Here is a 27,818-nt window from a genome sequence, read left to right as displayed (position 1 = left end):
TGCGAAATCAAATGTTTTGAGCATTTTCCGTTTAATTCCTGCGAAATCTAGAGAAAGACAAAACGAGAAAAACCAACAAACATTGTATACACAGCTCGGGTGAGACTGTGTCAAAGGAGTGATTTCTCCCTGCTCAAGATGAAAGACTTACTTTACCAGTACTGCTGAGTCGGCAGTCCTTATCAAACTATTTTACACTTTACATCCTTGTGCCCAAGAATCATTAGTTTACACTGATAAACACGTCCCTGATTAAATTGCCAATACAAATAAAAGTATGATTATTTCTATTTTTCTGACATAACACGAATCAGTCTACATGTCTGCTGACCGTAATATTGAAAAGATTTTTATCAGGTCATGTGAAAAGCTCCACAGGTCCTTATTGTACATATGGCGACCACAACAGCCCCATCTTCTAGAAATATCCCAGAAACCATAGAAACTCTCTACGGTTAAACGGTGGTAGAGGGAGGAATAGTGGTTACAGTTATAGTGATAAATATTGGTACCATCGGTAAGGGGAGGAGACAGAGAGAGAGATTCACTGTTTTCAGGAATCAGTGGCAGGGTTGGTGGTTGTACAGAAACATTTGAGGGAGCTTTAGTTTCGCAAAAGATGAAAATGTTTTAGTCTGAGCCAAGCAAGTACAGGGCTAGCTCAGAGGTTACACTCCTAGCCAAGCGGTTACACTCCTAAGTATACACTCCTATCGAAGTAATGTATCCATTCTTAGCTAAGTAATTACATACTATTAGCTAAGTAATGTATAGATGACTAGCGAAGTCATGTACACACTCCTAGCTGAGCAATGTATACACTCTTAGGTAAGTAATGTATAGATGTACGCACTCCTAGCTCAGCAATGTATACACTCCTAGCTGTGATATATATACACTCCTGTCTCAGCAATGTATACACTCCTTGCTAAGTAATGTACAGATGTACATACTCCTAGTAATGTATATACTCCTAGCTCAGCAATGTGTACACTCCTAGCTAAGTCATACGACATCTCCCTCGATATCCGACATCAGAAACCTCGCTACCACGATTCATGTTGTTGTTGTCTGCAGGTTGCTGTTGGAAATAACGATTTGCTCTATTCATCCTAAACTTGCCAATAAAGTTCATTACTGAAAGATGCTTTTTTCATCTTACAATTGTTGTATACAAAGTACATCGTGTAGAATAGTATGTGTAGTGTATACTGAACTCACCTATAAAATGTGATTTGTGTTTAAAGTCTCAGGTTACACTGGGCGATGCAAACAAAAGTGAACTAGTTAATAATCATCTCAATACGTGTTTATAATCAGAATCGGTTTCAATATGGAGCAACCTGTAGCCACGTGTCTCTGTAGAAGCCTGTGGTGAGACTCCTGTGTGAGGTGCTTTACATGAGCCTCAAGGTTGGAAAAAACATTATTTATTTTTAAGATAGGGTTTTGGTATCAGTGAATACAATTTCGCTTTCAGATTAGCTTCGGATACCGAGGGTACTTCTATGAATGCATTAATTCTACACGAGCTATTGCACACCTTTCATACAGGTATTGGTCGTCGCTAAGCTGATACAGTTTTACACAGAATAGCCAGACTTGTGCAAGCCATGGCGGCTTTGTCATCAGGGTGGACACACCGGCCAGTCCTGCTCCCTGGCACAGCTGTTTGTTTGCTGAAAGGTCTACACGACCTGTACACGTGCCTCTACAGCTTCTACAGTGGTTTGAAGTAATCCAAACATGAATATAACAGCAGACAACAACAGCAACTTACGTAACACAACATCTTGATTATTAACAAATATCATTACAACAACGCCCATAACACAGTGAAAATAGAATACCCGTCGATGAGTTGCACGGTAAGCTCACACGTCAACAAGTCTTTGGCTTTGAAGGGAGTCACTGGATGCCACCGGTCCTGGTCACGTGACCGCGGGGAACACTGGCGCCATGCGAACGGTGAGAATACAAAACTGCGGCCTTCAACTCAGAAAGTGTAAAGAAGTGGTCAACCCTTGACCAAGTGTACCACTCACACGCCCCTTAACCCTCCCCGAACAAAAATCTGAGCACAAAAAGTGAAGAAACAACAAATAAATAAATAGTTCTTTGTTGGCGCTCAGGTGGTTGCCCAGGGAGACACCAGAGTGGCGCGTGCACAGCCCTTGGAGAATGTTCTCGTGAATTGCTTGTAGGAGGACGTGATGAAGTATGTGTATGTGTATGTTGTATAGAGGGAGCCACAAGGATTATACATATACAGGTTATAGACCACCGACTAAACACATTCAGATTTTAAAGCAAATGTATTGTTCTGTCCTCTGTGCTGAGATAAACATGACACAGTGTATCAAGGAGCTGGCAGTCCTATGGCAGGGATGTCTGTCATGTCACAGAATGTCATGTCATGTCAGGTCTGACTGTCGAGCTCCATCTGCCTGCCATTCAGCACAGTCAGGACAACATGTCGACCTCACTTCCCAGGTCGTGTGTAACGATCGTCTGACACTTGATCGTATTACAATGTAAATAAAAACACACCAGGCCGTGTTACAATGTAAACAAAAGCATAAACCTCAGCGAAATAGAATACAGAATAATAAGAACTTTCGACAACAACCACGCCCACTCTCTTGGTCACGTGGTACTGAAACTCATCAACATCTCCAACGGCGTAGGTAGTAGAGCGTTCATCGTGTGAGAGAGAGAGAATGGTGAATGAATCAAACTGAACAAGCAGCCTTTCCTTTGAGGACTTACCTACACTGTTTAAAAATAATAAAGTATATATTGTAGAAATCAGTCTTACTCAAGTTTGGTTCTAAAGTAGCCGCAGTTTTCCTAATTTCATCCATGAGTTATTAAACTCATTGTGATGAGCTAAACATGGCGGCTTCCTCATCGAGGCCGCGGGGTGAGTCACTGTGTTAAAGCTTTGTGTTTTCCTTCCAGCAGGTGAGAAGGGGCAGTTAGTGATGTGTTTGTGAGTGACACCTGGCCTGCACGTGAGCACCATCTGTCATGGCTAGTGTCTGAGGTATGTGTAGACTTGACTGTGTGAAGTCATCCCCCAGCAAAACTCCCCCGACTGCTCTCTTGCCGCTGGAGAGCTGCATCATGGGAGTTTTGAGAAAGTCAACCTGAGAAGAGATTTCCTGGGAGATAATACATCACTTTTGTTTTGCTTGTTGTTGTTGTTGTTTCAAAGCCAACACCCGTGTGATTTTGGTCAAAAGCGCGCGAGTTAACATTTTCCCTCCTTGTAATCTATCAGGATACATAAAAGTGAAACAATCGTGACCCCAAAAAAGTCTATGTTGTGGAAATCGGGTATCTTCTCCTACAAAATGACAGTAGCACCACATGTGAGATATACATACACAGACAAGTGAATCTATCAGTCATCAAAATGGCGCTTGAACGTGCCCTCAGTTCTACAACTACAGGGACAGTCTACTGAGATTGTCATTACTTCAGCACAAACGTTTCTCGGCTCGAGGTTGAACAACCACGTGGCCTCCACAGCAGCGAGAGATCACAGAAAGCTCACAACTGCACGTGATCTGCACGTCACAGTGCTCGTCCGTCTGCACGTCACGGCTTGCCGTTGACAAGCCCGAGATCACCACAGGCGACCAGTCCATCTTCCGGGACTTGTAACGGTTCTCTTTGGCATAGTTTAGCTTGACTTGTCCATGGCAGCGACTACAGGTGTCGCTCACAACTGGGGCACCGGACCTTCTCTGTGCCCCTGCCCCCTTCAAAAAAAACAAAAAACACCAAAAAATGTATTTAATGCCAGGGGACCTTTACAGTCCCTTTGCATGACGACTACTGAAACAGCTGACACTGTAGTCACGTGTCTTTGTGGACATGCGCCGTAGCTCCCTCGACTGTTCTTTTATTCCTGCTGCACATCACGGTAGCGTCTCCATTCTCACGAGTTCATGTGAACAACATGGCCGACAACACGGCCATCATGCTGAAGACCTCTGTACAGCCTGCTTCTGTTGCCCTTGGTAACAACGACAAAGCAGAGGCCAGACATCAGCTGCTGTAGTCGCCGGAAGTCGCTACTGTGATGTCGCCCGTCTGTAGACGGACCCGGATGTCCGCTCATGCCTGAGTCCCGCTGAGGTAGACACAACGTAGACACTTTGTCTTGGTGTTTGTGTGCGTTTCTGAATTTGTCTACATGCAACAAGATGCAAGCTGCTTCAAAAATACTTGGCTGGGTTTCATGTCCTGTTTTGTTTAAAATATTTGTTTATTATTTGGTTGTTTAGGTCCAATATCATTGACACTTTTGTTGTCGACAACAACACTTGGCAGTGTCTTCTGGCTACAGGATGTAACAACGACTACGCCAATGAAAAGAAAAGAAAATCAAACTTGGATGACACACGATAAGGGAAAGCTGCAGACATTTTTGTCAACAACGTGGCGCCGCGTTGTGCCTCATCACGTGACCGGAACAAGTCCACTCTCGTGACCAAAGCAGGAGCGCGCCCTGGTGACTTGTTCTGAGAACAATTTATCGTCGCTCCAGGAACAGAACCGGCAACTGTGGCCCCGGTGTCAGCTGTGTCCTGACAAGTGGCGTGATGTCATAGGACGGATCCTTTTCCAAAATGAAGTTCTGGACCATCTGGACAAAGAAACAATTTTTACAATTTTACATTTTTAAACACGATTCAAAGGATTTGTTCTACAACGAGCCGTTTTCTTAAATAAGGGAAAAGTGAGAACTAGAAGGTGATCGTTTAAGAAATAAAAGAAAACAGCAATTGGTGATTTAAGATAAATACTAAACAATAAATGGTTATTCACGACAAAAAAAACCCCAACAAAACAAAACAAAAAAAACCCCAACAAACAAACCAAACAACAACAACAACAACAACAACAACAAACAACAACAACAACAACCAAAGTACTTAAGACAAAAAAAAATAAAACAAAACAAACCACAGGGCAACGGACGTGACATGAGAGCGCCCTCGATTCGTCGCCAGACGAGAAGGCAAAGGAGCAAGACGACTATCATTTTGTTCATGTAAAGCTTGTATGAAGATTAATCTTCTTAATTAAATTCATACCACACTGCCAAGCTAGCTTATTGCAACTAAAGAAACGCTAAACGAACCCAGCACGACGATGTGCAATTATTTTTATTATTATTATTCTATTATGAGACCACGAAGCCAGACCAATTGTAATTGTGTTAAGCAGGCGTATCAATTAATACCAGACGAGACATGAATCCTTCTCTACTCACCCAACCAGAAGAAAATAATTAAAGTCCGAGACGCTTTGATCATTAGCACTGCAATATTTTACAACTAGTTACAGGAAATAAGACCCTGACGCCGAGCCCCACGGAGGGATTTGAAAGCCACGGGTTTCAGGTAAAAGTAAACGCCAGGTAATAATTCAATTCACAGAACTAAGTACAAATTCCACCAGCAGATCCAGGCGTGTGGTGACTGACAGGTGGAATGTAACAGACTCTGCCTGTCATAGCTTGTTTCCAGTTCATTTGTCAATTGTGAGGCGGGCGGGTTTTGGCAGGTATAGATGTTGGACCCTCGACAAGCGCCAGCGACGGCAACAACAGGCTGATAGAAACTGGAGGACTTGACCCCCAAGCACCTAGGTGTGCAAGTGTCCACAAGTTCCCTCTCACTATGGTCTCTGTTTACCTGACTGGAGGCTGCCCGAGGATTTACAGAAACAACAATGGACTGAGTAAGAAGGGCAAGGGTCGGCGGCACCTGTCAATCACAACTGGAATCAGTCAGACGAGATAAACATAACAGGATCGCTCCAGACTAGTGAAAGGATGGAGGACGGGAATGCTTCCTGTCAAGTCTCTTGTAGAAAGATCTCGAAAAACCTGCACTTAAAGCGGATTCTTCAGCCAGAAGGACAGACTTTTGGTGAACTTATTAGTGCGAGACTAGCTGGACTAGTTTACCTGTCTACTTTGTAACTGACACAACATGACTGCTCACCTGGATGGTTGCAAGGTGCATGATACACTCGGCTACTCTTCTCCCTGGAAAACAATTTCAGAAAAGGTATTGACACGTGTACATATAAAAACATGTAATACACATTGTAGTGAGTGTGAGGTGTAGAGTGTGAGGTGTAGTGAGTGTGAGGTGTAGTGAGTGTGAGGTGTAGTGAGTGTGAGGTGTAGAATATGAGGAGCAGATTTCTACTCATTCTGACGATTGTTCTACAAACCAACTCATCTATTACAAATAATTACAAATAATTTAATATACTATCAATTATTTATGCAGAGTCCTGGTGTTCAAGGCTGTACTAGTTACGGGTGGACCAGAGAGGGTGACAGTGGGGTGCGTGCACTAACGTACCCACACAGCTGCGAGGGCCGTAGCCGAAGGGTATCGCTGAAAACGGGTGCCACGTGGACACCTCGTCCCTCAGCCAGCGGTCAGGGTTGAAGGTGTCGGGGTCAGTGAAGATGCGGGGATCCCGGGACATGGTGTAGTTGTTGAGCATCAGGATGGTCTGCAGCAAAGAACATTTACAAGTTATACACACTGGAGTGGTGTGAAGATTGACTGTAAACACGTTGTCTACTACATTCAACACTCTCTGCCAGTTGATATACAAAGGTCATAACCGCTTCTCAAAGGCGCCCGTCATTACAGACACCCGGCGACTGTGACAATCACCAAGATAACGAAATAACAGTCGGACAATTATTATTACCGAGGCATATCAACGATGATCACCGACTGTAGAATGGGACTGGAAGAGAATTCTTCTCGGAGAATACAAGGTGTGAATATACATTCTTGGTAAATGTACCATGATGTCACAGAGTCGCGAAGCGTGAACTTTACTTACTCCTATCCAGAGAGAGTGAAGGTAGCAGGAGCTATACTTAGATGAGATGGTTAAGAGAGCAATAATTACACACGGGAAGGCAACTGGAGCAAGACTCCCAGGTCACTAACCTCCACGACCTTCTCAACACCCGAAAAAACATAACCGCCAGTCTGACGTCACACATACATTTTCAATTCACTTGTCTACTGTTGCTGCACTCACGTCTTTGGGGATGTGGTAGTTGCTGATGACAGTGTCCTCCTGTGTGACCCGGGCGTTGATGGGGATGGGAGGGAACAGGCGCATGGTTTCCTTGACAACGGCCTTGACATAGGGTAACGCCTGCAGGTCATCCATGGTACACGACCTTGTCCCCAGGACTGTGTCCACCTCGTTGCGCAGTTTCGTCTGGGCGGGGTGGTTTTGCGACAGGAGGTACAGGATGAAAGAAACGCCATTGGCCACCTGGCGAGAAAAATCCGATTAAACAAGCTTTAAAGAAAGCAAAGAAATGAAGATCACATGACCATTAAATTACATAATGTAATCATAAATAATCCGATTGACAAAATAACGTAAAATGGAGGAAATAAGCAGCGCTGTCAAATCGGATTAAATGTCCACAAATGAGACCAGGGGGAAAATCCCGAATGACAAGAAGTTATAAAAAAAATTTGATAATACAAAGCCAAAATCGGAATTCCACGTGTGGTTAGACATTATGGTACCAACACAGCACCATAATACACAAAATATACGAGGGCCGGAAATAGCATCTACGACTTCTGTGCGAAAGAGCGAAAATGAGAGAAAAGAATGAAACAAATGATATGCAGGCCACAAAGGTTGCGCACTCATGACCTTTGGCTTTCCTGCCGCTAGTGACAAGTGACTTACAGTGTCCACCCCTCCCATGAAGGTTTCCGTGAGGTTGTTGACGATCTCGTCCTTGGTCAGGCTGCCCGTGGACGCCAGGTACGTGATGACGTCATGGGCCTCGCCCTCCTGCACGTTGTTGTCCTGCAGCCGTTTGAAGGCTCGCTCTATCTGCTCGTCCATCAGCTCGCAGCCTGGCCACAAAGTGTTACACCTAGGTCACAGTCTGGCTCCAACAAACTTACGTAGGTAAAAATATTGCCATGACATGACATACCTAGTGACAGTCTGGATAACTAATGAATTAGTCTGTCACAGTCATACTATTGCATGTATAACGCACTTTAGTCACTTCAAAAGAGAATTCTACTTATTTTCAAAAAGCTCAAAAAAACAAACAAAAAAACAAAAAACAAAAAAAAAACCTGTTCCCAGAAATATTCGCTTCTCGCTGAGATCTCGCGAGAGGAGTTACAAGAGTACTTGGAATAACTCCCATCATTAAACAGAATAAAATGATCCTCCCTCCCTTCCTACTCTGGCTTGCTTGCGTGAAATTGTCAAAGTATGTCTGTGTGCAGCCAAGCGTGTCCTTACTTAGCGAGTAGATGGTGTCCCAGGCCTGCACGTGATCTCTCCAGGTGCGCGTGCGGAGAAGCTGATGCACGCGAGCGAAGGCCATGAGCTGATGACCTGTCAGGAACATGCGGGCGATGGCGGCGATGAACTCCTGGATCTTGGGCGACACCTGCTGCTCCAGCGTCCCGATGCGAACGTTCAGCAGGACTCTGCCCACCACTGACACACACACAAACGCACGTGCGCACGTGCTTTACTTTGAACAGCTTTGAGACACAGCTACAGTCTTTCCTGTACAACTAGCTATATACATGTATATATATTATATATTGTTCCTTCAACATAGATGTGGCTTTTGGCTTTCAATGAGTCCGACACAGTAGTCTTCCACTGACTGCGACCCTTACCTTCCATGGTGTACTTGTTGATCTCGAATGTCAGCTCGCCCACGGACGCTCCATCTTGCCGTTGGGCCTTGAGCAGGCGCAGGCGGTCAATGAACTCGGCGGTGACGGCGTTGACGTCAGCAAGGTACTCGACAACAGAGTTGGGCTTCATGAGTTTGGAGCTCAAGGACCGCCGACTCGTCTTCCAGTACTCGCCTTGCCTGTACACAGTGACAAACACATGGGTGACTAGCAGCGAAACCGTACAGCTGTCTGTGTAAACACACACAGATTATATAGTTTACCTACAGTAAACATATTGAAGCTTGGTTTATAGTGATTGTCACGTGGTGTGTTGTGAACATGAGTGGTTTACTCATAAAGCTCAGTTTACAAAACATGGTTTACTTTGACAATGAAGAATGGTTTACTGCGACGAGTAACTGTAACCATGATGCATGGTTTACCAAGACCATAAAACATGGTTTACTGTGACCAGGAACCTTGGCTGTGGCTCATCGCCTGTCTGCCCGACTACAACAACTACAACACTCACGGCCATCGCCAGCCAAGCTGTGACTCCTGGAGTACCCGCCTGATATGACGTGGGGCTTCTAACCTTCAGGACAGTCGAGTGCAGTCTCGTTAAACAAAGAGCTCTTGACAGCCGGGTGCGTGGTGTCGGGTGGCCTGCAGTTGTGGCTGAAGGGTGTAATGTAAACCAAATAGTTTTTCTCAAAGGCGTCCCAACCTTCTGTTATTAGATCTCGAGCTGGTTGGCGGCTAGGACATCCAGGGATGACAAAGCCGAGGTATCTATCAGCACGAGGTTAATACACTTGCTTATCTTCTCGTTTCTTTCTCTTGTTGAAGACCTACCCCAGCGGTGACACGCTCAGAATACTCATTTTATATAACTTATTAATGCCATGAATGTGAAATCCGAATGAGAAACACGAATCTCGAGAAATGAAATAACAACGATGTCCTCGCCTGTTCAAATCTTTCTTTCAGCCCGAAGCTGTGTGACGTCACTACCGGTGGCATCATGGCTGACCACAGCATGGCTGATACAAGTTACCAGAAAATACCAAATATCGAAAGCCTGATAGGGAAACTGTTGTGTCGTTGTTGAATGCACAAGAAAACATGGTAAGGAGTAAGGTTGCAAACATTCCCAAAGGATTCATCGTTGAGGAGACACTGGATCATCTTGCTACGTGTGTGTAGAGCTGACTTCACTGTCACACGGTAGTCATGCCAACACACTTGACTCCTGCATATTTCATTATTTCACCACACACGGGGTGTACAAAAGAACTACAGGACGATTACAGGACAACTACAGGATAACCAGAGGGCTGACGGGAACGGCGGGTAGCGATTCAATCGTGACAGTACCCTGGTGATTGCAAGATGGTGAAGGTATTCTGGTGACTGTTCTGGTGAGTAAGTTTGGCGACCCCCAGCTCATTTTGGTATCGGTCGACACAGTTGTAAAGACAGCTGTGAAGCTTGGTGTCCAGCCAGATGTCCAACCAGTTGTTACACTTCACACTATCATCATTTCCGACAACTGTAAACATGGCAGCAGCATGTCGCATCCCTTCCCTAACATCACAAAGCCGGCAACCTGTCAACCCTCTGTCTGCCTATCGACTACATGTCTCGGCTTATCGACTATATGCCTCTGTCTGCTCATCGACTATATGGTTCTGGAAAGGGTTGACAGCCCTCATTTTCTCAAATGAAAATTCTGATTCGAATTTCTGCCTGAAAGGGTTCTGCTTAAACCTCTATTATTAATATTACCATTTTTATTATTAAAGGTCAGCTCCCCACCCACTCTCCTGTGGTCGTCAACAAACGACAGTCTGACTGCAGTGACGTGAAGCAGTCCTCCACTGTCGTCTGCAAACAAAAAAAAAAAAAAAGGAAGAAAAAGCTGGCAGAGGTGGTTAGGTGAGACCAGCGCCTGGTGTCTTGCCAGTGGCGGCCATGTCTGCTTGTCGGGGCCCGGCCTTTGAGGTTGGTCTGAAAAGCTATAGCCACTGCTCTTGTTTTTCGTACCGGATGACAGTCACACTTCTGCTCCCACACAAAGCCACCCTCCGCCCAGGCCGCCATTGATAGCAGACGTGAGGCCAAAGCTGCCATTGAGGCCGGGTAGGCTGATTGGCAAGTCTGTCATGCCTGTGATAGTCTGTCATGCTTCTGTGAGCCCAGGACCACCACGGTAGTCGGAACCCAGTGGAAATGAAGAAGCCGGTGGCTCAGGGGCTGGCGGTGCAGACTGCAAACAAATCCGCCTCTATTACAAAACAAGGTCTCCGGTCTTGTGATTGGAGAGCACCTCTGGTGTCAGGATCAAATGGCGCGCCACCTGCCTCTGGCTCTTGCTCCACACACACAGATACAACAGGTGAGACCTTGCAGGCGCGCGCTTGTATACAGTCTGAATGTAGTGTGGTTAATCCCCGTCCATAAATGCAGTGGTTCCCGGTATTACAACAATTCGTCGCATCAAATGAAAACGAAGAATGAACAACAACAGATAAAGGCCTGAAAGGGATTTGGACTTAAGGGGCCGCGACTATTGCCAGGAGGTCCGTGTACCTCGGGATTGGAACCTCAGAAATTTGCCCATATCTCTCTCTTGCTCCTGTTTCAGAACTGGAATCATGTTTGAGTCTGTCACATTGTAGCCTTGTATCACCAGACCTTAGCCTTGTATCACTAGACCTTAGCCTTGTATCACCAGACCTTCGCCTTGTATCACCAGACCTTTCACGCAGCCCCACAGAAATTCTTTTTATAGTAATAGAGAAACACTGCGCTATTTTTAGATGCCTTGTCCCAGAAAGCAAACAGAGAAAGGATCAGAAATATTAGTTTCTGGGTGTGACAGGTAAAGTGTCTTGTTTCTGACACGTGACAGGTAAAGTGTCTTGTTTCTGGCATCCTTGAGGTCTGCAGCAGAAGTCAATAGCTGATGAAGCTGATGTTGATGTTGATGTTGATGTCGAGGACGCCAGACAACATTCGGTCCTCACTACTTATAAAATGGTTTTCAGATGTAGTGAGCAAACAGTAAACACGATTTCACGATTTAAAGGAACTTTGTTTTCATTCCTTGCGCGGCTTGAGAATTAACCAAGGCGGCAACTGGAGTGTCGAGCTGCTGTTGACAAACATGCTTCGGCGTGTGCTGTGATGTCACCGCGGCTTGCGAACGTGACGTGACAGGTCCACTTGACAGCAGCAGCAGCAGGAGGGTAACATCCCTTAACAACGGTCATTACTAGTGCAGGTTCAGATTACACAACAACCGATCGTTATTAGTGCAAGTTCACAATATTTCAGTTTCAATTCAGGTACGTGATAACATCAGTGTCAATGATAATGTTAATGATAATATCATCGCCAGCGCGGTTATCACAAACCTCAAGCCGCGATGACCGCGGTCTAGCTGACGCCCCATTGCGCACTGTGACCGAGAGATTATTCGTTAAAAAAGAAACCACCTGATAATAAGACTCTGTGCAAATCCACGGATGCAACAAGTTTTGCATTGAGAACATCGCTGGCAACTCCCTCTCGTTCCACATTCCCTACAGTAGCGACACGCTGCTATGTTCGGGTGCTATCGCTGCACCCTGTATGTACCCGATATGTATTGAGGAGTGCATGGTGTCTGCGGTGAAAGAGGCGGTGCGTGGATGGCCGGGTGACCCTCTTCAGGTGCGCCGAGAGCCTTTCAAGAGGGCGCCAGGACTGGGACCGCGATCACGCAGGCCAACTTTTCATTCGCTGAACGTGATTTATCTCCCCTGTCTCCACTACCATTTCCTTTTTTGTGCTCCACGCGAGCCCCTTAAACCTTTTCCTTTTCACCTGGAGTATGATTTATACCGACTGCAATTCCCACTCACTCGGTGTGAAGCAAAAACAGAACACATTATGATATGGTGCTTAGTGTCTTGCACCTCAAAATGAACCCCATGTATGTGTCAATGGCACAACAAATGGCAGAGCAGGACAGCACTTGTAGACGAGAAGTTCTCATGACCCCGGTCGTCGCGAGTGCGAGCGTTGGCAGGACGTAGCAGTGGTCTTCTCGCCACCGAGCGCTGCTCCTTGTCCTCGCGCCCCGCACGGCGCAGGGTTCAAACGCCAGCAAAGCACGAGAGGTGTACAAACGGCTTTACGACAAGTCTTTTACAAGGTCAGCACAAACAGATTAACAACAGCATCGCCTGCAAACAAAGACGAAAATGGCGAACTGCTCGTGTGTGTGTGTGTGAACGATGGAAAGAGAATGTATATGCGCATGGGCGAGTTTCACTTTACTTCCGACACACGTGATCAGAATTGTACAACAACTTATTTGTACATGATGTACACTCATGTGTTACAACTGGTTTTGTTTTGTTTGTTTATTTGTGTTTAATGTCGTGGCACCCACTAGGGGTATATCACGGCAAGACTGGTCGGGTATAAAGAGGGTGGCTAGACTGTTCAGAGAGTAGTTCATAGTCAACATCATACACACACACACACAAACACAACTTACGCAGTCATGATGCCGCCTCGTCGCTGGCGGAGGGCGTTGTACAGCACCCAGGACTGGTAGGGTGGTCTGTTGGGGTACGGGCCCTCCGAGCGCAGGATCTCAGCCACCATGGTCGGGTCTGCCACACACACGTTCTGGGCCGGCCCGAAAGGCTCCCGGAAGATGGCGCCATATATCCGATGGTTCCTTCTCTGTACACAGACACGTGGAGCTATCGTCATCACCTCTGTGTGCTTTAGTGTAATATTGTATTCAGGATGACATCACGTGACATGACATGACAGCACACACACACCTGTCATCACTAGCAACACCTCAAGTAACATCACCACAAGTCCTACACAAAAGCAAACTTCAATGGAAAATTACTCTCAAATGTCAACACGGCCATTGTGAGTACAGTAACACTAACAGAGTCAAGCAATGGCTAGTGAGTGAGTGTCAGCTAGCGTGAGTAGTGCACACTAACTAACACACTGTCCTCCTGGACACCGCCCGCCACCTGTCAGGTAAGTCCCCTCGCACCTGTTGGTCTCGTTAACCCTGTGGGAGCCGCTCGCTAGTGTGAAAATGAGTCAAGCCCCCCACACTCCCCTCCCCCTACCCACAGTTCCATGCACCTGCAGACAAACGCTCCCCACCAGCGACCTCCATTACCTGGCACGTCAGCGATTCACCTCGGGTCACGTGACCTTCCCGCCGAGGTCAGCTTTGGTAACGTATCGCCTGTGCGAGTGCACGTGTTCCCTTTGCACTTATTATTGTATACAATGTTACATTTCATGTTTGTATAGTCGACATATATATGCTGTCCATGGATGAAATGATTTTATTTATAACTCTGACATCTTATTATATTCATTTTGAAGACATTACCATTGCCACACAGACGAACGCGTGTATATTTCGACGAACACACTTGTACAAATATATATATGTATACATGAAAAAAAAAACAACAACCAACAAGAAAGAAACCCGCGAGAAAAGTAAGTGTGGAAATGAAAGAAAACATGTGGAAAAAAACATGCATGAAAGGGAGATAAGTCGACTGTCGATACCGCGGAGTTCCGGAATATTCCGCGCGTCTCACAAAGTGCGTGGGCGACAAGTGTGAGATGTTTATGTTGTGTTGGCTAGTTTGTCTCATTTGCAGCGAGTCAAGCTGCGCACGCAGCCTCCACTTGCATTCCTGCGTACAAAAAGCGGGGTGGGGGTGGGAATAAACAAGGTGAGAGGGGGAGGGGAGGGAGTGGCGCTGTGAATGAGGAGCGAGGAGCGAGGAGGAGCGACTACCGCCAGCTACTCAGCCTCGGCGGCCGGGCTTCTCCTATCAACGCTGTAATCTACGTGCTCAACATTCTGCAGTGGCAGGTGCCTCTCCGAGTTCTCGTCTTTCACCGCGAGAAGCTTGCGTTAACGGGGTGGGGTGGAGGACTGGAGGAGTGGGTGGGGGGTGTAGGGAGGAAAAAGCTGCGGCTGACGAGTGCGCATGTCCGCGCACATCCACGCGCACACTCGTGCACCTACAAAGGTGAGCAGAGCGCGCGGACACTGTCACAGACAGACAAGACATCGAGCACGAGCTGGTCTGCTCCTCTTCAAGATGGTGTCGATGGTAGATGATGCCATCTTCCCCCCCCAACCCCTCCTACCCGCCATCCAAGATGAAGGAGCGGAAGCGATGGAGGGAGCCAGGTAAACAGTCAGGCAAAGTAAACACACGTACTCCAGAACAATTCCAGTGAACAAGCTCGTGCTCTTCCCCGGATGCGATCGGCACCATTCATCAGCGCAGCGAGAAGAAAAAAGAAGAAAAAGGAACAACGTTCGCCAAACGAAATCCGCTGCAGCGGCAGTAAACGTGGGGTAGGGCGGGGGGAAAGGTTGGGTGGTGGTGGTGGTGGGGTAGAGAGAAGGTGAGTCTCACACAAGGTGGCAAGGGGGGAGGCGGGGCACAAGAGGGGTGGAGGGTGTCCATTATTGAAGTGCAGCTCCCAGGGGAGACCAAACCTCACTAAAACAATGGCGGTGAGTAAACGTCACGCCGAATGATCGTCTTGAACACATTCCTTCCCCACCACACAATACATTACCTCCCCCCCCCCCAATTGGCCCTCCTTTCTTTACAATACATGATTGTCTGATTCCAGTCCTTCTCCTTGCTCCTGTCAGTCTCTCTCTCTGCCTGTCGCTACATGTTCAGGGTTGTACGTCACAGAGGTAAACACTGACACGTCACTTACTTAACCTCAAGACCTACACAACAAACTGTACGGAACAAAACTAAGTATAAAGAGTCTGATTGTAACCAGCTGTTTGTTGATTGTAAGCAGTAGTCTAACAATTAATGTACAACAAGTGACGTTTGTAATATCCTACAAACCTAGAATCCCAGATGAATGACAGAAATAAGCAGCCAGTGTTTGGCGAAGGAGACAAAAACTAGTTTGTGAAACAGTTACAAAAATGTCTGAGTCTTAGACAGCCGCCCTATGGTCCTCGAGAAGTCACAAGAAGCAAGACACAGGCCGGACAAGCCATGTTTACCTGTCGAAGGTTGGTACACCCCGGGTATGAAGACTAACAGATACAGTGAGACACTAGTTACAGCTTTAAACTTTATACATCACGTGGGTATGATGGTGGTGTAGACATGCCCCACACTATCTACGACTTTAGTGTAGACCACACGTGGCCTTCGTATAGTTTACACGTGACTTTGATGTTCACAACAGTGACCTCTGTTGACCTATGACACGTGCCCTGCGTGCCACCGACTGTGGCTAAGGCGAAGTTTGTAGAAGGGAGCTAAATATTTTAAAAACATAATACATCATCTTTGAGGGAGGCGCATGCTTTCTTTCATTCCTGAGGAGCTGGCGAGGAAGGACGAGAGGAAGGGAACAGCCACTCCAACCCGGATGTTGCAAACAATAATAAAAACTAACGGAAAAACAAAAAGAAGGAAAAGCTGGTTTCAAGGGCGAGAACCGATGTGAGGAGAGTTATGTACACTCGCCAAGGACATCCGAACCCGGGGTTTGTTTACAGGCACCGGGTAGACCACGTGTGTGTGTGAGGAGCCAGCATGCTTGTGACCGCACGAACAGGTAGGAAAGATGAGGTCACATGCATGACCTCTGACATCGTGTTTCACGCACGTGCTGCTCGTGTCACCTGTGCTTGGGATTGTAATACTGTAAATACGTGTACATGGTCTGTACGTCCAGGGACTATATTATGGGATTATTACAGTATTATTTTACACATTATTATAGTGTTCTTTTACACGTTATTATAATATTATTTTTATTTTAAAGATTGTTAAACATATTATTATAGTATTATTTCACAATCATTATTTACATATCATTTAAGTGTTTATCCACACACGTTGCTACAGTATTATTCCAACCGTTTGCTTTGAACTGACTAGAAAAGCTAAGAATAATCCTTCTTTCAAACACGGAAGACATAAAATAAGATATAAACATAAGACATAAACGTGAGATATAAACATCAGATGTAAAACGTATTAATAGAGGCGTAGGAACCAGAGGGAGGGGGAAGCAAGAATGAAAAGGTCATAAACCGAAAAAAAGCCGAGCATCTTCAGTGGCTCATTATGGTATAAAAACAAGTACATATACACATGTACACAGATTTAACAACAACAACAACACACACACACGTCAGCAAGCGCCCAACGTTGTTGTTCAGAGGACAGAATCGTCAAAGCTCCCCCTGATGGCGGTAATTAGAACTTTGCCCTCCCCCCAGTCCTTCACGACACTATATTTATAGCCCTGTAGGGTACGCTACCTCGGCAGTAGACCAGACCCCACCGTGTACCCATGAGGTAGGTGGGCATTGGGCATGTGCACCGAAGTGCTCCGGCGTCACGCCTGGTTGCGTGTCCGCCATGCATGGGGCAGTAAAAACCGCCCTGCGCAACCTCGCCTCGTAAAGCCTGGCCGGGAGATGGCGCTACAGAGGCTGCTAGGGACAAAAATGTCAGCAGAGCATCCTCAAGGCCCGTACTTGCGACCACAGTAAGTCGTTTTCCCACAGCAAACTAGGGAGTTCAAGGTAAAACCTATTTTGTTCGTAGTAACAATGCTGGACCCCAGTAGACAGCTTACATCCGGGCATCTTTGCCACCGCTCTGTAACATGATGCGCGCGCACACACACTAGCTGCTGTTCTGTTTCTGTTTAGCATTTGTTGGTATTGATAGTAACCCCGATCCTGATTAGGATCTTCTGACATCTGGCTCCATATTGCTCCCCCGACCGTGTAGATATGCAGCCTTCGTAATCTTCCTGTTCCTCCTGTCAGCCGGGTCCTGCCAGTCAGGCTTTTTATCCAATCAGCCGCGATGTGTATGAGGTGAAGGTCATCAGCTGACCTCTGGCATTAAGCGCATGCGTGTCAGGCTTTCTCTGCAAGAGAATAGAGCGTCAAACGGTCCTTCTCCCCCAGTCTGCTCATAATCCCTGGGAGGTCCCGCTATCAGTTCCACTTCCAGCTGCTCACAAGATTTTCCGAATGTCAGACATGTCATGTCGGAAATGGGGAGAAAAGTGGGAAGAGATGTAAGTGAACAGTTGTCTTCTGGAAATGTGCGGTGTAGTATTTTTTAAGCAGCAGTGTGACATCTTGACTGGCATGTACCACCCACATGTAGTACAAACAATCATGATTGCACGATGTCATGTACCCGACATGTTGTGTTCATCTTGTCACACTCTTCTACAGGTTTCTGGTTTCTAGAACAAAGATGAATAACAACACTAGCAGAGACGGAAGTGATCACCAAGACTCGTAATTTTATGGAGGTTAGAGCTTACCGAGACTGATAATTACTGATGATTATTCTCTTTGTCTTTGTTGAGTTACGGTGAGCGCCATCTTGTGGCGAGCATCCACTGGTGTGGACACGAGGCTCACTGACAGTCCGTGTGGATGTTCCTACTGACAAGCAGGCAAGTGAGGGGCGGACTGTCAGCAGTCAGTGACAAGAGGTCAGATGACTGACAGGTCACTAGGACTGCAAGTCATGACGACACTGGACAACGCACCTAGTCTTGGCACGAAGGAAGCGAGGGCGGGGAGAGGACTGAAGACGAGGCAGTGGGTCAGAGTGCACCGAGTGCAGATAACACAGCCTGGTGTATATGTGTAAGTGTGTTTGCGTGTGTGTCTGTGTTTTCAATTATTTAAAAAAATCCAAACCTATTCATCCAATGTGTGATTATTAACAAAACTTCTCCTGACTCCTTTTGACCTTTGACACACGAAACGAGAGACATCGCTAACTTACTGTTTTACACTATCATGAAAACACACACACACACACGAACACACGCAGAACGTTCTTTGCGATAAGGCAGCTTTAAAAAAAAAAACTGTAAAATTCCGCTGGGTACAAATTACAAGGTTGTCTTTACACAGTCACCGAGGCTGACGTGGTACTCGTGTACTAGTGTCACAGCTGTTACTCCACCCGACCCCCTTGCCCTTCTCGTATGTCGGTCGGAGATGGATTTCAGATGACTGCGTTTGCCACAACCTCTGTGATTATCGACCCCCGACAACATCAGGGCAGACCTTTAGTGCACAGGTCGTGTGTACAGACGCAGTGGATTGTAAACAAAGCCAGACCTTGGTAATGACAAATACAGACGGGGTTGGAGGTCGAGGCCGGAGAGGGAGGGGAGAGACGGCTGGACTGTGGAGAGAAGGAGGAGGAGAGTGCGTGCGTGGTCCAGAAGGTGGCGATGCTGAACATTCTCCATGTTGGGGCCGCACGTGCTGTCATGGCCGCCTTGTGGAAGCACGTGCACCCGACCTCATGCGCGTGGTGTCAGTGGGTGGACGAGGACGTCAGACTCTGAAGGCCGTCAGCCGCTGGTTGATGTCAGCAGCCATGTCTCCCCATCGTGTACACAGGAACTGCGGGCATCACGAGCTTCCGCTGCTCAGACACCGATGGAAGGAATTCGGTGAAGCTGGCGAAGGCCAGTCGGTGCGCTTGGGGAGGAAGAATGAAACTCGTCAGCTTCCTGGTCCCACGGGTCCGCCAGATGTTGTCGCATGTCTGGACAAGCGGCCAGGATTAACAAGTGGATCAACGACATTCTGAGCGAAAAAAATACATCTAGGGTATCCTCTCAGAAATGTCTGTATTTACTGTCCCTATAATCTACTCCTGTATGTGCTTGGCTTGGCCTTTAACCTCCGCCACACCACTCCTCCCTCCCCTGACGTCCACAGACCTTTGTTGTCTGACGAACTGTCACAAACGGACGCATGCTGTCTCTGGTCTGACCTCCACGTCTGACCAAGATGCTCAGAAATATCTGTATGATGTCTCTGGTCTGGCGTCCACAGAAGCCGCCAAAGCTGGTTATGAACACATCAGTGTCAGGTCCAAACAACCGTTAGTTAGTAGACACCTGTTTCGGGTTCGCGCTTGATCATGCGTGTGTGCACAGCTTAGTGTTTCGACAGGTGTCGGTTCTTGGGTAGAAAACTGGTAGATATGTGAAGGACATCATTCTGGGTGTAGGAAGGAAACAACTAATGGGATACGTGAGAGTGCTGTCCCTTCCCTCACCCGGTGTACCGCCGCTGCTCTCCCTCTTGTCGTCTTGTCTGTGGATTTGCATCGACTTCTGGTGTCTCCTGTTGATCTGTGCTTTTTGTTGTACCGTACACCTCTGTTCTGGAATATTCTTGCATAGCCCGTGCTAGGCCATTTCATCCTATAGACCACTTCGTCCTCTAGTAAAATTGGCCTCGCTTTGAGTGTCAGATCACGTAGTAGATGGATGGTGTTTGGCTGCGTTGCTACATATTTGTTTGTTCATATATTCTGGACTGTTTGCGTTTATGCTGTTTGCTTTAAGTCTTTATTTGCATGTATTTGGCTTCATTTGTTTTTATTAAAGCGTATTATAAAGTGGGAAAATGCACCCGTTACCCTGATTTGTTGCGCAAACGTACAGAACGGAACGCTAGCGCCATCTAGCTTGTCTCGGAAAGGGGTGCAATCAAGGACAGACTCTATCGTCGTCCTTTATCGCAATCACTTGGACGACTTTTAAGATAAAATGTCACAAAAACAACAAATATACGCCAGTCACACTCACTGTGCAAGTCAGGGTCACCATGGGGTCACCATGGTCACATGATCCTGTGGCCAGGAGAAAAAAACATTTGACTGTAGGGACAAGATGGACAAGTGTCTCTAAGTCCACTTAACACGATGTTGTGATTTGTCGTCTGGACACTTGCACGCCTTCGAGATTGCACTTGAGGATCCCCGTCTGGTGAGGATCCTTTCACCAGAACCCACGCCTGGCTGAGATCCTTCAACGTGTTTTTAGCGAGGACTAAGAGTTGACCCTTGCTGACCTCGGCTGTCAACAAGTGACCCTCAGGGATGACCCCGCTATCTTGGCAAACATCACGGCAATAGCTGATCCAACTTGTGGGTCCCGTGCACGTGGGGGCTGATGACCACGTAGTGACGTACTGGCGCTTTTAGTCCTACCGGTGACATCACGATGATACTAGTGACGTTCCCAGCTTCACAAACTCGGTTACGCTAAAAAATTCTGACTCCATCTCCTAGACAGTTTCACTCCTGACATCTTTTTCGAGTCTTGAAAACTCTTCGGGTGATAATCTGTGAAAACTAGTTCCTCGCTTTTACGGAAATAAAATCATTTTTGAGAAAGTTTAACCTCTCCGTCAATTTCTTAATAACTTACAGTGACACAAATATTTTCTTATAACAAGTTACAAGGAAACAAATATTCTCATGTGAGTGTGAAGGAGTGTGCACAGATAGGAGACCTTCAGTGAGAACCCACAAGACACGTGCGCGAACGCACAGACACGTGCGCGAGGTGAGTGCTGCACGCCGCGATGCCACGCGCGCTATTATCTTGTCTGTCTGTCGCGTCCCGTATGTTAGGGGTATGGTGATGGCGGAAGCAAACACCCCTCATACTTCGGACGCCGCAAAGAAAGCAGGTGTTCTAGGTCAACATCGCTGACCTTTCGACCCTAAACCTCTTCTCTCAGACTCTCTCTCACACGTACACACGCGCGCGCGCACGGCGTTCTCGCATCCACAGAGTACGCGGAAGGAAGGAGCGGAATGCGGGTATCCATGCTACTTCTTTCTGTGCTGTGAAAGCTAAATTTAGACCGTGAAAGGGGGGAGGACCACGCGTTGGCCCGGAGGAAAGAAAGGGGATAAAGAATAAGGAGGCGACTACAACCTTGGGGCTTGAGCGCCATCACCGATCCTCCTTATCTGCTGGCGGCCGCTCCGGACTGCTGGGATTAATCGGACCATGGCGCTCAGGGGGCGCTACAGCTGCCGGGTGGGGTGCAGTGGGGTGGGGGGCAGTGGGGGAGATAGGCGCCGATCAGCGGCATTGACGACCACGTGACAGGACACATAACCGTTTCTCATAAATACAGAATGAATGAACAACAAACGCTTCTGGTGAACACGACCGTGACCAGACCGGCACCAAGGCTCTTGTGGGTTGGGGAAGGGGGACATGACATAAGATGACATGATAGCTAATATGATCTCAACATTGACCGGCAGCACACGGCGCACCTTTTCTAAGTTTGAACTCCAGTAATCAACAGGCTGCACTGAAGCTTGAAGAGAAGAAACAGCAGTCAGTGCTGGGGAGATATAAAGTAGGAATTTATTTTATAAAAATATTAAATTAAAATTATCATTGAAACTTTTACAGACAGACAAATAAGAAGTGCAGGGGCCAATGTTTAGAAACCATTGGTACATCAGCACACGTGGCGACCAGACAACAGCTTGTTTGTCCGATGGCTGAATGCCCACATAGTACTGAAGTCAACGGCCATTTGTAAACAATCACGTGACTTGGCTTTGATGCTGGACAGTTTCATTTGAGACAACACATGTTTACAAAATAATTCTTTCTTTGCCTCCCATGTCCGATGAAACACGTGGCTTTAGTGTGTGTCATGGCTGATCACGTGAGTCAAGGTGAGAACGACAGACACGTCACTAACGACAAAAGCGACGAAAGATCATCAAGCTGCTTTTTTAAAATTCTGTAAACTTTAGTAGACGGCGATGTATTATTACATAATACTTAACCATACAAATAAATATAGCAAGTAGCCACAATTTCTTTAAACAATCGTGTGGATGAAAGAAGATCCTAGCTTCGGAGGGTATTCACATACCCGAGTTTGTAATCAAGTCTCCCGATGGATAATTTTAAAAATCTCTCTCGGTTTCTCGTTAGATACCCGAGATCCCAGTTGATACCCAAGACACACGCGTCTAGTAAACATGTCCACATGTGTGTGGATATCCCAAATATTCCAGGCTCACCAGAGTACCTGGCAGTGAAGGCCGTGGTACCTACCACCAGGTAAGTATGCACAGGTGTGGATGACCCGAGTACACAGTGAACCGAGCTCTGCCAAGGTGGACTCCGCCACACGGCCGCAGGTGAAAGTGTGTTAACAGCGGCAATAATTCGCGGACAGCATTCTGTCGTAAATGATGTTTATAGCATTTTCCGTAGGCTGAGTGTGCGACTGCGTGCACATCCGTATTAATGGAGGACAGCCGCGGTTTACTGCTGGTCTAGTTAGAAGTTAATAAGATGACAAACACACTTTGCTGCTGTCCTGATTCATATTCACAACATTACAACCCGCGTGACTAATGTGACAAACACACAGATGACTGCTGTGCTAGAGGTGATGAGATGACAAACACACCTGTCACTGCTCGTGCTCCTCACTCAAGTCTTAATTTAAACTTCTAATTACCAATTTAGTTTCTCTATAAAATAATTCAAGATGGACAGGACAGACCGGGTGGTCAGTTCTCACAGACGAGACAGGCTGACCTATCTCTCGACAGACTGCTAGTTATGAGCAGCTGTCTAAAAGTGCCCGTCCGATGGGAATGTAAACAATAATAAAGAATGTAAACAATAATATAGACGTTAAAGAAACTGATAAACATTATCTTGTGTGCAGGTGTGTATGTACCTGTGCACGTGTGTTTATCAGGATACGCACTCACCTGTATTTCGTGCATCCTGCCGCGGTTTTCCGGACGAAAGTATTCCAAGAGTGTGCCCACCACAGGGTAGCCTTTAGGTCCTGGCATCTCCTCAAAGGGACGAACGCCGACTGTGGGTTTTTCCCCGACTGTGGCGGCGTGCGGTGGGAGGGAAGTACCCGGGAGAGTCTCGGACTCCGCCTGCATGAAGACACAACGACTGGCACCTGCCGCCGAAGCGGACATGGGACAGGTGGGCTGCACGCCAGAAGGACAGGTGGACAGGGTTCGAGTCCGGGCGACTAGTCTCAGGCCCGTCTCCACCAACCGCCGAAGCCGCTGGTCCGTCATGGCTTGGTCCACGGAGGGGACACACACCACCTGTGTTAAGGTACACGGGGTGGTTTTGGGGAGAGGGGAGGAGGTTCGGGCGTGTACCTTGGTGTTTCGGGAGGATACCTGAGGTACGGGAGGGTACCTTTTTTTTTTGCTGCGTGTGGCGTGGAGGTGCGATCGGCGGCCACTCACTGCCACGACTGTTGACGGGGGGAAGGTTGTGGCGGTATTGACTGACAAGCGTTGGGGCCCAACACACTGGGTGTATAGCGCCTCGCCCCACAATGCCACGCTTCTGAGTCGCGCGCCGAGCCTGCCAGACCCCAGCTTCGCACCAGAACTATTTACAGTACAGCGTGCACTCGCTCTCACCGCCAGTCGCTGGGTGCGGGTGAAGCCAGTCCGCGGCTAAAGGTGGCTCCAGCCCTCGCTACGTAACGCCTCTCTTCCCCTTCCTCCTTCACACACTCCGCGCGACCGTCAGCTGCTACTGTATGTTATATAGATACGTGTGTGTATGTATGTGGGAGTTCCAGTGGGTGAGAATGTGTCGAGGATGTTCACAGGGAGGAGATGGAGTTCGGTGGCATCACTGGGCGCGACGGGATCGGTCACGTGATTCGCTTGTTAGCGCGCTCGACGTTAGGTAGGGGCAGGAGGGAGGCAGCACACCTGTGTAGCAGGGTCTGTCCGTGTAGGTTTTGACAAGTCCCACACTCAAGATGTCATTTATTCCACAACGTGCTAGCGTCCGACAGTCTGTGCGAGCGATTTACAGCCGCTCTATAACTTTATAACTTTATGTGGTCGTCCGCACATACCGGGGTGAAGGGGTCTGCATCGACGTCCTATTTCCTTCTCTCGCTCTCTTTATCCGAGAGGGAAGAGCGACCTGTTGACCGCAAGCCTGTCCCTGGGCCGGCTGTTTGCCCCTTGAACTCTAGGGACAAGACAGTCCGATGCTGGTCCACGCTGCGTTACAACTCACCGGATGTTGTCCTTGCCCCTTCCACTCTGCCTCACCCCGCTGTTTGATCTTCCTGCTTTCACCCGTACACGAGTGCACACGCCTGGTCAACGGGTGGCTCGACGACAACTTGCATCTGCTCGCCTCCTGTCCTCGTTGTCGCTCTAAACATCGCTGTCAACTGGAAACAGGCGTCTCGTCTGCAACCTTTGGTCCGACGGCTGTAACTGAAGACACAAGCAGCTCGCACTTGCCTTTTAACGGGTGCCCCTTGACCTCTAGCTAGGGTTCGTACGACAATCAAGGGTCAGCTGCGCGTTCTGAATGGCGAGCAGGCGGAGAGTGACGCACCACAGGCGCCGCTGCAGCAAGATTAGCAGTCTGCCAATCCCATCCTCTGGAACTGCTGCAGACAGGTGCGAAGAGGTGAAAATATCTGAAAATAGCAGCGAAAATACCCAGGTGAAAAGTAACTGTCAGGAAAACCACACAAACACAAAATTCTGGCCTCGTGACCCCGCGCCAGTCAGTGACGATTGCTACACAAAGCGTTACAGGTAGTCTGTACCTGCCAGCACTAGACGCACCAGTGATGTTCACAGTTCGTCGCAACAGTTCTCTTTTCTGTCTTTCCAAGCCGTTAACTTCTTCTATTAGATTCTTTTCCTTTTTTTTTTTTTTTCGAGAGAAAAGATCAAGCAGATTTAGCGGAAAGGTTCCGGCACCAGGGCCACCCCTAGCTGCAGCTGGTGACGATGTGTTCGTCAGTGTGGAGCAGCGGGCGATGTGCGTGCGGACGCAGGGTTGGACACACTGCTCTCCCTGCTGACAGTCAGCCACTTTAAGGCTCTCAGTCTCTCTGTCACTCTATCTCTCTCTCCCTCGCTCGCTCGCTGTGTCCCCAGGCTCCCGCCCTTGCCCGGCCCCTGGTCGGCGCTGGTGTCGCGTCTTGGCGGGTCAGGACCGTAGCGCCGCCTAGCGTACGTCGGTCGTGAATGGGCCCAGGTGAGTGCCAGTGCACCTGTCGCCTGCGACTGCGGCCCATTGACGGAGCCACGTGTCAGGTAGCCACCCCTCCCCTTCTGTTCATCAATCTACCCATCCCCGTCATGGCACCACCATCGCCGCTCACTGCCACCGCGAGACACGTCACTCACGCTTGGCCACGCCCACTAGTCACAGGCGCCACGGTCGTAGTAAGGCCCACAACCCTCGTCGCAACCAGTCTTTGCGTTCATACATGCTGCGTGTGAGTGTGAGAGTGTGTGTGCGCGCGTGTGTGAGTGAGTGTGTGTCCGTGAGTGCGTGAGTGTGTCCGTGAGTGTGTGTCCGTAAGTGTGTGTCCGTGAGTGAGTGAGAGTGAGTATGTGTGTCATCTATGAGAAGAATGGGGCTGCACTCACGACGGGCGGGTAGTGTGCAGCAGACGGATGCTCAGCTCCGACATGCGCCGCCCTCCCACCAGTGGCTTGCAGTCAGCGCCACCTTATCGCCTCCATCAGACACTAACTGCAGCGACACCAACCCCTCCCTCTACGAACGGGAGGGTTTTTTCCCAGTTTGAATCTCTTTCTCTCACACTGTCTCGCACATCATTGTCTACCCCCGTGAGATTTTATTGGGATGCTCGTAACTACTTAATCCGGACTAAAGATAGTGCCAGGGACTGACACCTGTACGACAGGTGTGCATGCGTGGTGCGTGTATAGCCAGCTGAGTGACCAACTTCTGTTACAGGGCTGGACACGGGGAGTGTCAGTGCTGTCACTCTGTCTCCATCAGTTGCTGTCAGTCTGTCTCCATCATCTGCTGTCAGTCTGTCTCCATCAGTTGCTGTCAGTCTGTCTCCATCAGTTGCTGTCAGTCTGTCTCCATCATCTGCTGTCAGTCTGTCTCCATCAGTTGCTGTCAGTCTGTCTCCATCAGTTGCTGTCAGTCTGTCTCACCTGTAAGATGTCGGCAGGGAGGCGCCCTGTAGCTTAGTTGTAAAACATCTGCGCGATGAGAGGCCTTTGGTTCAAATCTCGTCTCGGGACATGCTCTGTGACACTTTTTCGCAGAGCAAGCCGTCGGGTTGTTTTTTTTTTTCTTTTCTTTAGGTATTCTGGTTTCCTTCCCATAGCACAAAATCACCTCAAGATGGAGGCACTTTCCAACCAAATAATGTATTAAAAAAAAAAAAAACACCAACAAAACGATTTTGGCAGTCTGATATCTACGAAAGACCGGCAAGCACTGTGCTGCCAGTTCGTCTCCTGCCGTTTTTGTCTCACCAACTTTTTTCGATCTCCCGCATCTTTCATCAGTTTCCTGAAGTTCTATTAATCTGTCAGCCTGCCTTCAGTCTCCTGACTGAATTACTGTCTCATACTTCAGAAGCTGGGTGGCAAGCACTGACTCCCTTCCACCCCCAGTCAGACGCACCCTCTGTCGGGTCACACACACATTAAGGTAGCACTCTTGCTCATCCGACAAAGTGTGAAGGTCAGTGAGCGATGCCATGGTTACCTGCAATTCCATGTGTGGAATCGTGTCAACACATTGACCTGGAACTACTGGATGAACCCTGTGGGGTCGGACAGAACTTGCTGAAGCCATCTTGCCACTCGTTATGATAAATAAAACAAGGAACATGAACAGAACCGCACCTACCTCCTCAATTTTCAAAGAAAATCAAAGACACGAACGGAAAACAAGGAACTAAAGCAGTTTAAAACTGTGAGCAACTTCCACAGTTTATGAAAAGCATTCAGATACGACTGGACCCGATCTGAAATGCTGAGAGTACCTACGGGTACCAACATGGTGGCTAGCCAGCTTCAAGCATAGCCACCCAGGGTCTATCAATTAGTTTCAGATCAGCTTGTAAGCACTGACAATGATAAGAAAACAATAAGTTCTAGCAAGTTCTAGTAATCTAGTCGGGACCTTGTAAGAGCCACCGTTGTCCACCCAGAAAATGATGACCCTACCACGTCACTTGTACTGGGGTCACTGTTGTCCGGACCTTTAAAAGAGACCTTTTATTTACTTTCTTCTTTCTTTCTTTTGTCGTTGTTTTAGGTCACCTGATGCAATGAACATGCACAAGAATGGTTGGCACAAACACGCCATGCATGTAATCTGTAT

General features: G+C 47.8%; 1 protein-coding gene across 2 annotated transcripts; it reads right to left on the bottom strand.

Annotated features, from left to right (window-relative positions):
- Positions 1-25,893, bottom strand: LOC112576933 (cytochrome P450 27C1-like). Of its 2 annotated transcripts, XM_025259812.1 has the most exons (9): positions 23,408-25,893; positions 13,288-13,478; positions 8,736-8,935; positions 8,347-8,547; positions 7,771-7,943; positions 7,096-7,338; positions 6,393-6,549; positions 6,024-6,067; positions 1-4,657 (listed from the first exon to the last, which is right to left on the bottom strand). In XM_025259812.1, the coding sequence occupies exons 1-9, from the start codon at positions 23,735-23,737 to the stop codon at positions 4,544-4,546; spliced, it is 1,653 nt and encodes a 550-aa protein (XP_025115597.1). In that variant the 5' UTR covers positions 23,738-25,893; the 3' UTR covers positions 1-4,543. The 2 variants fall into 2 exon arrangements, with proteins under 2 accessions (XP_025115597.1, XP_025115598.1); XM_025259813.1 differs by lacking the exons at positions 13,288-13,478; positions 23,408-25,893 and adding an exon at positions 9,123-9,704.
- Between the last annotated feature and the right edge of the window lie 1,925 nt (positions 25,894-27,818).

The sequence above is a fragment of the Pomacea canaliculata genome, linkage group LG12, assembly GCF_003073045.1.
Source record: "Pomacea canaliculata isolate SZHN2017 linkage group LG12, ASM307304v1, whole genome shotgun sequence".
NCBI classification, from domain to species: domain Eukaryota; kingdom Metazoa; phylum Mollusca; class Gastropoda; order Architaenioglossa; family Ampullariidae; genus Pomacea; species Pomacea canaliculata.
This window is presented reverse-complemented; position numbering and strand designations above follow the sequence as displayed.